At 42.2% G+C, this 11660-nt stretch overlaps 1 protein-coding gene and 1 pseudogene across 1 annotated transcript; one reads left to right on the top strand and one right to left on the bottom strand.

Annotated features, from left to right (window-relative positions):
• Positions 3182 to 3724, top strand: LOC107633722. The gene has a single exon (XM_016337323.1). It carries the CDS (start codon positions 3182 to 3184, stop codon positions 3722 to 3724), a length of 543 nt encoding a protein of 180 aa, XP_016192809.1.
• LOC107633723 lies at positions 5913 to 11513 on the bottom strand (annotated as a pseudogene).

Below are 11660 nucleotides of genomic sequence, written 5' to 3'. Positions count from 1 at the left end.
GTAGGAGTTGACATACGAAATGGAATTGTTCGCCAGCCGCTTCGAGAACATCAAAATGCGCCGCTACCCCCTGCTAGTGGCTCTAAAGATGAGAGAAAGGATAAAGAGACCCAAGATTCAAATGGGAAGGGGTGGACGAAAAAGTTAGAAGTGGTTGTGGCAAAAGAAAACTTGGACTGGTTGCAGAAAAGCCTGATAGGTGGAACGACGAAGGCTATTGACTTTGGCTCCTTGAAGGATACGGTGGCGAAGAACTTCCCACAAGTTATCCAAGTATCCGAAATGGGAGCATATAAAGCTTTATTGACTTTTGATAGCCTGTTGAATGCTGAAGAGACGTACACATTTAAGATGAATAGCCTACTTCAGATTTTTCATAGTGTTTGGAGGTGGGACGAATATGAGAGAAGTGAATCTCGAAGAGTTTGGCTAGAGTGTTTTGGAGTTCCGTTGTATGTTTGGTCAGTGGATACGTTCAAGACGATAGGAGGTTAATGGGGAGAGGTAATTGGGTGCGATAAAGTGACGGAATCCCGATCCTCTTTTAGTGTTGGACGTGTACTAATTGATACTTGTGTTATGGATGTGATGAATGAATGGATCCATATCACATTAGGTACCAGTGAATTTGATGTTCTGGTAAAGGAGATGGGACAGGAAGTATATAGTTCGCAATGTAACTCCGAAAATAAGATGCAAGAAGGTAATGGTAATATTCTCCAAAGTAACGAAATCACAAAGGACTCGGATGGTGTAGATATAACGCTGTCTAGAGCATCAGAGTTGATAGATACTGGAGATCAAGCAGCAATAGTAGCTATGGAGGTTCGAACGATAAGGGTTGAAGATGAGGGCAGATTGGTAAATTCTGAATCAATTTTGAATGAATGGAGTTATAACAATTTAAGACCCAATCAAACCAATTTATTAACGTATCAACATATTAATGGTGATACTGAACGCCTGGCTGAACTTGGGGGATATGAGGAAAGTTTTGAAGCGGATTTAGAGCTTACCATCCCGTGGAATTATAACGGTGATCTTGATGGACTTGCAAGGGGAGTAAAAAAATAATCTTAGCATGGGAAACAAATATTGGGCCAACAATAATTATCACCTCAACAGGAGGGTATTGGGCCAAGTGATTCAAAGAACATTACCGTATGGAAAGGAGCATGAAGTGGTGGCTTATTCTGGGCTGGGTCAAGGAGCTATGGGGCGGGCTGTAAGTGGACCGATTACTAGTCCCAGGTCTGGCGCTAATCCAGTGTTGAAAGTGCGGTCTCATGGACTCGGGGGCTCCGCAGCAACCAGGAAGGGACGAACGCTGGACCCACTGAAGACGTTGTTCTGCGGCATCGCTTGGACCGTGAGGAGGGTTTCGTCTCAGTGCAGTGCGGCTGTGCCAATCACGAGGGTAGGGTGCGCGATGGAAAGTCGAAGGGGCTGCTGGCCCAAGTAGAAGCTGCACCTAGGTTTGCTGGTGGAGCGAGGGAGATGAACCTTGTTGGTGGTGAGATGAAGGCGGGCGGAGGGGCCAACGGGAAGATGGGAAGGGATAACCGGTTGGAACCAGAGGCTGTACAGGGATTGAGGACAGAGCAAGGAATAGGTGGAAGTACCGTGTTGGAAGATATTAAAATTTCTAAAGGTCTCGAACGACACCTTGATCCCGGAGCGAAGCAAAAATGTCAAGAGGGTCGTGATGCTAATAAGGATAAGCAGGATGTAGGGGTAGGGGCGGTATCTGAAGGGGTTCAACCAGGGGAAGATGCGAATGGAAGGCTTATACCAGAGGAGGTTATTACTAATGCAGAGGAAGCTAACGAAGGCCCGGGTCACGTCTCGCTTGATGATAATAACCTGATGGGGTAGAATAAGAGAGAGGGCTACGGAGACACTGAAGACCATGTGGAAAATGAAGGGCAGGGCAATAATGATGAGGACAAAGAAAACGAGGGTGCAAGCTTGGATGAGCAAATGTTGGAAAAGCAAAAGACTTGGAATTTAGCAAAGGAGTCAGGAGCAATGCTATGTAATGAAGATGACGACATAATGGCTATCCTTCAAGAACAGAATGAAGAAATTACCCGGAAAAGAAGGCTTGCAAAACAGAAGGCTAAAGTAAGGCGGAGCAGACCTAAATGTCACAATAAGGTGTGTAATATTAATTTAAAATGATTGTTAGTTCATGGAATGTTCGGGGGCTAAGGGGAGACGAAAAGTTGAGAATGGTGAAACATTTTAAGAACAAATATAGATTGAATATGTTAGGTCTGGTAGAAACCAAAAGACAGATAGTGACGAAATTTGATGTTTTGAAAATTTGGGGTAAACATTGTGCGGGATGGGAGTATGTAGAATCTGATGGTGCTTCTGGAGGGTTGTTGTTAATGTGGGATGAGGGATTTTTTAAAAAAAGAAATAGCTATAAAGGTGAGAGATGTCTTGTTAGAAAACTCTATCAACTGTGCTTTCTTCTTGCTGTATGGTGCACATACTAGAGATGAGAAATTAGTTGTGTGGGAGGAGTTATGCTATGTGGCTGAGTTATGACAGGGGCCCTTTTGTTTTTTGGAAGATTTTAATGAAATTACACATGTGGAGGAGAGGCAAGGCACTGATAACTTGTCTTTGTCAGCACAAGAGTTTAAGGATTGGATAAATGATATGGGACTGGTGGACTTGCTGATTACTGATAGGAAGTTTACGTGGTTTCGAAGACGTTCTTGTAGCCGCCTTGATAGAGCCCTGGTTAGCCTGGAATGGCTTGAGGTGTTTCCAGGAACCCACTTGAGGGGTGGACCACGGGGTCTGTCAGATCACTGTCCTATTATAGTGGAAGATAAGAGGATAAGGGATGGTCCGAGACCGTTCTGCAGCCTTGATTCGTGGTTTACTCATAAAAGGGTTTCTAAGGATGGTCAAGGAGGAATGGAGAGGATTGGGAGCTATACAATTCACTGTCAAATTGAAGGCTTTGACGAGTCCTTTGAGAAGATGGCACAGAGACAACTTTGATGACATGGACAAGAAAATCACTATGTTTGAAGAAGAAATTAAGAAAATTAATGACATGGTTGGCAATGGGGCATATGATGGAACAATGGAAGCTAGAAGGAGGGCCTTAGTTACTTGCTGTGAGAAGTGGTATGTTCGGAAAGAAATTCACTGGAAGTAGATGTCGAGGTCTAGGCATGCGAGACAAATGGATAAAAACACGAGATATTTCCATAACTTAGCTTCAGCAAGAAGGAGGAATAATAGAATTGATGCTCTGGTCATTAATGGGAGGTTGATAAGGAATCAAGCTAGGATTAAGATTGCCATAAGGGAGTTCTACAAGGAGTTATATCGTCAAGAGGAGTCTCCGATGGTGGGGTTCAGAGACGGACTAGTGGAAAGAATCAACGATGAGGATGCTATGGCTCTAGAGATGTTACCAACACCTGAGGAGGTTAGAGAGGCAGTGTGGGATTGTGAATCGTCCAAAGCTCCAGGAAGTGACGGATACAACATGAACTTTATAAAGAAGTGTTGGGGCGACATTGGCTCTGAATTCACGACAGCTATACTAGATTTCTTCCAATCATCAAGGCTGCCGACAGATGCTAACGTAACTTGGGTGGCACTGGCCCCGAAGTTTACTGGTGCTAAGAAAATCAAAGATTTGCGGCCGATCAGCATGGTGGGTGTGTATATAAGGTTATCTCGAAGATGCTAGTGAGGAGGATGAGAGCCGTTATGCCTGGATTAGTAGGTGAGACGCAGAGCGCATTTGTCAAGGGTTGGAAGATTCATGATGGGGCGCTTATCGCATGTGAAACGGTTCAGTGGATCAAAATGAGGAAGTTGGAAGCGACAATAATAAAATTAGACTTCCAGAAAGCATATGACAGGGTAAAGTGGAAATTCGTCGACCTCGTGTTGCAGAAGATGAGTTTCGGACAGAGATGGAGGGCGTGGGTTATGGAGTGTGTGACGTCGTGCTCAATATCAGTGTTGATAAACGGCTCGCCTTCTAAGCCGTTCAAGATGGAAAGGGGCCTGCGATAGGGTGATCCATTGTCTCCGTTCCTTTTTGTACTTGTAGTGGATGTCTTACATAGAATGCTTGAAGAAGCAGTGAGGAACGGTCGCTTATCTCCATTGTTGGTTGGAAGATATCATATTGAGTTGTCGCATCTACAGTTCGCAGATGATACTATTTTGTTCTGCCCTCCTGAAGATGAGACCATTAAGAACTACAAGAGGTTGCTTCGGTGCTTTGAGTTGATGTCAGACTTATGTATCAATTTTGAGAAGTCGAGTTTAATTCCTATCAACTGTGATGAGCAGTGGGTGCAACGTATGTGTTGTGTTCTAGGATGCAAGCAAGACTCCCTTCCAGTTAAATATCTGGGCATCTCACTAGGCGCCAACCCAAGGTTGGTCAAGACGTGGAAGCCAATAATAGACAAAGTGGAGTAGAAGCTTAGCCTTTGGAAAGCCAAGGCGCTTAATAAAGCCGGTAAGTTGGTGCTTATCAAATCTGTGTTGAATAGCCTTCAGGTTTATTATTTGAGCCTTTATAAGATGCCAAAGACTATTGCAGAGAAACTGATTTCTTTGCAAAGAAGATTTTTATGGTGTAAGGAGGATGGGAGCTCTGGTATGGCCTTAGTGAAGTGGGAAGTGGTGCAGGCTCCTAAGAAGTTGGGCGGATTGGGAGTTGGAGATGTTGTGGTACGCAATACAGCTCTTTTGTTTAAGTGGTGGTGGCGGTTCTCTAAAGAAGACTGTCCGTTGTGGAAGAAGGTTATTTGCTCTTGTAATAACTTGAATCCAAATGAGCTATAATCCTCTCAGAAATTGCCTGATCGGGGGGTCCGTGGAAGGACATTTGTCAGCTACAGTTTAAGAATCAAGAAGTTAGGCAGAAGATGATTACTGGATTGGCTATGGAGGTAGGTGATGGGAGACGTACTCAGTTTTGGGAGGATGTCTGGATTATTGGAGGTTCATTGAAAGATCGATTCCCAAGGCTCTTCTCGGTGTCAAACTAAACAGGATCAGTGATAGGAGATTGTGGGTTTTGGGATGGGTTAACTTGGATATGGAACTTCCAATGGAGGCGAGAACTGTTCCAATGGGAGTTGGATCTAGTGAACCAGCTTCACAATACTTTGAGCATAGTTAAACTTGCACGTGGGAGAGAGGATAGAGTTGTGTGAAAATTTGATAAAAAATGTGTTTTTTCTACTAACTCATTTGTGCAGGTGTTGCAGGTAGAAATGGCTCTGGAGGATATATCAAGTTATAGCTTTACTAGTTCAATCTGGAAAGGACTTGTCCCTCCTAGGGTGGAGTTATTTGTTTGGTTTGGATTGACTGGCAGGGTTAATACGAAGGAGAGACTACGTCGTTTCGGGGTTATTAACCAAGAAGATTCTCTATGTGTCTTATGTAAAGTAGGTGATGAAAATGATTACCACTTGTTTCTGGGCTGTAATTTTTTATGGCAGGTCTGGTGTGCTTGGATATCTCATGTTGGTTTACAATAGATATGCCCGGGTACAGTCAAGGAGCATTTTCACAGTTGGACTGAGGTAGCAATTAACAAGGAGGAGCGCAAGAGATGGATGGTGTCTTTTTGTGCCATTATGTGGAACATTTGGTTGGAACGGAATAGGAGAATTTTTTAGAATAAAGAAAAAAGAGCAGAGGAGATTATAAACTTGTCTGTTCAGAGCTACACTGAGTGGTTAGGTGCTGACCCTTTTAGTTGTTGATGACATTGTCAGAGATGACAAAAGAGTTTTATGGCTAGATCGTTTTAGCTAGGTTTTTATTTTTGCTTGTTGTTTTTTTTTTTTTTTGTGATTGAAATAAACTAAACAAAGAAAAATAAAACAAACAAAACAAGGAACTATTTAAATAGAGGGACAGTCCTGTTTAAGACTACTCTTAAACTCCTCCCAAGGTGAAAGAAGCTCCACATGTGAAAGTTGTAACTTCATCGCCATCTTTGCCATAGTATCTGCCACCGTGTTTGCATCTCTCATAATCAAACGAAAGTCAACACGCCAATTCCAATGCATGATATCTCTTATTTTGAGTACCAATGGATCAAGAAATCCAAAACCATCTTGAGTAACAAGATTAAATGCTTCCACACAATCCGTCTCACAAATAACATCTCGTTGACCCATATCCCAAACTAAGAGATATTCTCTCCAAATGGCAAACAATTCTCCTTGAAGAATACTATTACTCTCAATCATTCCCAAACACCCCCTTTGCCAACTCCCATTACAATCTCTAATAACACAAGCAAAACCAACACTATCACCCAAACCAAAATAACTAGCATCACAATTAATCTTAAAAGTACCAATGGATGGGGATTCCAAAAACCATTTAGAGTAGAGGGAAGGGACATACGTTGTAATTCAAAAATATTCCTAAGCTTCTTTTCTGAAGTTAATGCCAGACAAATCACTTTTTCCGGAGGCCAAGTTTCATGAGGATTAAAGTCATTATCCCTTGCTCTCCATATCCACCAAAGTCCCAAAAAGAACTTGAACGGATGCTCTCTGCTATGATACAAGAACCAGTTCTTCAAATCCAAAGGATGACAAGAAATATCCAACCTATGCCAAACAAGCTGAGCTTTTGGACAATCCCGAATACAATGTAAAACCGATTCCTGGCTAGAAAGACATCTTGGACACCTATCCGATGACGACATCCCTCTTCTAAAGCAAAAACTTGCAGTAAGAAGAGCCTCCTTAAGACACAACCAAGCCAAAAACTTATGCTTTTCTGGAACAAGCTGACGCCAAAGCCAAAGCCAAAGCCAATTCTCCCGCTCCTCCCAACCAAATAGCTGCTTACACAACCACAAGTAACCATTACGTGAGTCATAGACTTTGGCAGCAGACCCACACCAATACCAACCCACTTCCGGACCTGCTTGTTCATCTGGATTGTAAGAGAGAATATTACCTTTCAGATTTTGAGATAAAGGAGAATAAAGAGTATCCAAATGCCACTTACTAACCGACCAAATATCCTGTATCCGGAGATTCGAATCAGAAATGTGAACATAATCCATCTCATTAGATAACCGTCCTTCTCTCCTCCAGCTAGAAAACCAAAAATTCTGATTCAAATCTCCAATACACCAAGCAAACCCATCCTTCAACACTTCCCAAGCCTTGCAAAGACACCTCCAAATGGGAGAGTCCTTGTTCTTAGGATAACTAAAATAGTCATATATAGATGATCGGTATTTGGCATCCAACAATTGGACCCATAGCTTGTTTGGTTGCTGGAAAAAAGTCCAAACTAGCTTCCCAAGAAGAGCAATATTTACACAATAAGGATCTCTAATCCCCAAACCTCCATATTTTTTTGGAGTAACCAGTACCTTCCAACTAACAAGATTCAATCCTCTTCCATCAACTTGTCCTTTCCAAAGAAAATTCCTCATCATAGACTCCAATTTACTAATGATTCTTTTGGGAAAAATAGAGACCTGCATCTGGTACGTGGGAATAGCGGCTACAACAGAATTAACCAAGCAGAGTCTACCAGCCCGATTGAGTAAATTCCCTTTCCAGCTTGCTAGCCTACTCCGAATCTTATCCAGGACACCATTGAAAGCTAAACGAGTCACCCTAGAATGGCTAAAGGTAACTCCAAGATACCTGCCCAAGTCCTAGACAAATCTGATAGAGGATACCCCAATGAAAACCTCTTTCCTTGTTGCAGAGACATTCTTGGAGCAAAGCGCTTTAGACTTCTCCACATTAATCTTCATCCCAGATGCTTTGTAAAAAGTCTCTAAAACCAACATCACATTTTGCACTTGTCTCTTTGTAGCTTTACAGAATAGAAGCAAGTCATCCGCAAACATTAAGTGGGATATTCTTGATCCCCTCTAGAAATAGCAACCGGCTCCCACAAGCCCAAATCAACCTGATGACTAATAAAACATGCCAATCGCTCCATACACAACACAAAAAGATAGGGTGACATAGGGTCTCCTTGTCTAAGACCTCGACTAGGAGTAAAGCCATTCAGACGATTCCCATTCCAAAGAATAGATAAGGAAGAAGCAATGACACAATTCATAATCAAATTAATTGTAGGAATAGGAAAACCAAAGCTCTTAAGGGTATGAGCTAAAAACCTCCAGTCAACTCTGTCATAAGCTTTCTCCAGATCAATCTTAAAAGCCAGTATGCCTTTCTTTGATTTAGTCTTCTTCATAAAGTGGAGAACTTCTTGAGCAATAATGATGTTGTCAGGAGTTCCTCGTCCCGGAATAAATCCTCCTTGAAGCAAGCCAACAATCTCCGCAAGATGAGGACGAAGCCTATTAACAAGGACCTTCGTGATGATCTTGTAAACTACATTGCAGAGACTAATCGGCCTGAAATCTTTCATAGATACTGGTGATTCAACCTTTGGAATAAGAACCAGTAAAGTCTCCAACATTCTCGGATCAAGAGTAACACCGGAGAATGCCTGCTTAACCATCTTCCAAACATCAAGACCAATGATCTCCCAATATTCTTTGAAGAAGAAAGCTTGAAACCCATCAGGATTCGGAACTTTAAAAGAGTTCATGTGAAAAATAGCTGTTCTGACTTCCTCTATAGGTGCCGTAAGATTATTGCAAGCTTCCTCATTCAGAGAAGGAAGAGGCACATCACCAAGGCAACCCAAATCAACATCATCCAAATGACAGAATAAGCTTTTATAGAAAGACTCTGCTTCTTGACTCAGAACCTCTGGATCAGTTTCCCACACTCCATCCTTGAGAAAAAGGCCATGAATCTTATTATGCTTCCTTCGCGCAAGAGTTTGAATATGAAAGAATCTTGTATTCCTATCCCCGAACCTTACCCACTGCTCTCTGGACTTTTGGAACCATAGGAGCTCTTCTTGCACTAGAGTATTATTATAATCATCAAGTAACTGTTGTTCTTTCTGACGCAAATAAATACTATCCACCACTTCTAAACGCTTTTGTAAATAATTAATCTGCTGCTCTAATTCACATTTCTTAACAAAAATGTTACCAAATACTTTCGAGTTAAACTCTAGTGAATTCTTCTATACTTCCGAAAGCTTGCCATGAATCCCTCTATTACCAGACCACCATGACTGATTCACAATATCCCTATACCCAGGATGAGTAGCCCAAGCAGCAACAAATCGGAAAGGTCGATTCCCTTTAGGTTGAGGACGACCTTTACAACGCACCAGAATAGGGCAATGATCAGACTGAAGCCTATTTAAAACTTCTGCATAAGCCTCTAGAAAGATAGATAACCAACTACTATTTATACAGACTCGATCAAGCTTTTTTGCCACGTCAACATAATTTTTCACCCTTCTGTACCAAGAAAACCGCCTCCCAATAGTCTTCATATCAAACAAACCACTATCCCCTAATGAAGTAGCAAACATGTCTGCTTTTTTATGAGAAAATTGGCAGCCCTTAGATTCATGAGAAAATTTGACTTCATTAAAATCACCAAGAACAATCCAAGGTCCTTGAAAAATCATGGATTGTGCAACAAGATAATCCCAAAGGAGAACCCTTTTATTAAATTGAGGACTGCCATAAATACCACTACACCTCCAAATTAAATTATCAAATTGAACCTCAACAGTAACACCCTGATCAAAATTATCAATGAACTTACAACAAACACCCTTCATAGAGGATAGAAACCAAATACCTCCCTTATGCCCTTCTGCTTCTACTATACCAACAGAGTGATACCCCAATCTTTCCCAAAATAATTTTAAATGCTGAAAGAGGGAGTGGGTTTCAACCACAATAAAGAAAACATGTCTAAATTTTCTAACAAGTTCCTTACAATGCACCCGGGCTAACTTATTAGAAGCACCCCTAATATTCCAAACAATCATATTTAAAATATCCATAAATAATAGGGACAGAATAAATAAGAACATAAACTCTAATCAGAATTACCAACCTCAATAGGTGGTTTGTCCTGCGGTACTGGCACACTCTGATCCTCAATAATTGCTACCTTCGGACCCCCTAACACTGCACCTGCCATGCTTCCATCTACTAAGGTTTTCTCCGTTGTGCCACCATTTTTATCAACTGGCGAGTTCTGCAGGGAGGAAGGCCGAGGACGCTTCTGTAGAGAAATTCCACGACGTGCAGGAGTTCTGCGCGATGGAGATGGCGCAATTTCATGTTTTTCTCGCTTCCCCATCCTAATGCCAATTGATTTGCCTCCATCACCATGCAAATTGGGCCTTGGAACCCTTCTCGAACCATACTTGTGTTGCTTTCCATCTTGGTCTTTCAAACCTGATGACTGGCCCGTTGTGAATTTTTTCTTACGCAGCACTTGTTGCCAGCCCTCTCCATCATCCATGCATGCCTCATTAACATGACCATCAGGCACGTGAGGAGCCAATGATTCCGTAACCACATCCTTTCCTTTAACAACTCCTAATTTCTCACCCAAATTACGAGAATTCTCACCCAAATCACGAGCTTCTGATTTAGCCTCTTTATGAAGCTCATGATTGTTGTGTGGCACTAGTGTCGGGGCTTCATTATTTTTTCCATCACCAAAGGAATTTCTGTTTCCTTCCAAGGACTCCTTCTCCATGCACAACGATTTATCATGCCCATACCGTGCACAAGTAGCACAAATCAACTGTAAACTCTCGTACTCCACTTCATGAGTCACACCCTCCACTATAATATGTTTGATTACAGGCAACTCAAGATTAATTTGAACACAAGCTCGAGCATATTTTCCTCTTTCTGCAAGCTTAGTGGCCAAATCTACTTTCACCGGAACCCCTATTGCAGAAGCAATTCGCAGCATTGCTTGTTCCTGGTAGCACCAAACTGGAAGTCCCGAGACTCGAATTCATACCAGCGTTGATCCAAAGGATTTTTCGCATGGTCTAAAATCCACATCCCATGGCTTTACTGCAACATAGTGACCGTCTATCAACCACGGGCCACCAAGAATGACTTTCTCACGATCCGCAACAATATCAAATTTAACCAAAAAATACCCAAACCCCACATCCAACAAATCAAACCCTCCTTTGATGCGCCATACTATCCGAAGCTTATGCATGAGAGCCGTGTAGCCATAATGCTTATCCAGCACCTTGATCACGATGGCTTCCTTGTAAGGTTCAGCTAGACAGCTCTTTGCCTCCTTGGTAAAACTGACACTTGGTGGGCGAGAATCACCCTGCTTACCTGTCACCGTCACGATACCATCCACAGATAAAGACCCTACTAATGCAAAGACCTTAAACTTTTCTGCACCAATGACTTTATCTCTAAAAGAGACATTGGATGGCTTTTCTAACCCCTCTCGAGAAGAACCCTCCTTAACACCGGAGACACACCCACCCACGCTCTCCCTCTTATCTCCTCCGATGGCATGGCCATCTTCCTCACCGCGTTTCACCCTCAACCGTTCGTCCCCGCTCTCTCCTTCTCTCATTCTCCTTGAGTACGAAGTACATACTCTTTCTCTGCTAGGACTTTTTAATTGTAAATCAAGTTTTTTGCTAATGTTTAATTAAACATTCAACATATTTTTTTTTGCTTGTTGTTTGTTCTTGTCCTTATTCCACTATTTGTATTGAGC

The sequence above is a fragment of the Arachis ipaensis genome, chromosome B03 (assembly GCF_000816755.2).
Source record: "Arachis ipaensis cultivar K30076 chromosome B03, Araip1.1, whole genome shotgun sequence".
Classification (NCBI taxonomy): domain Eukaryota; kingdom Viridiplantae; phylum Streptophyta; class Magnoliopsida; order Fabales; family Fabaceae; genus Arachis; species Arachis ipaensis.
The sequence above is the reverse complement of the archived record's forward strand: the minus strand, read 5'-3'. Positions and strand labels throughout refer to the sequence as shown.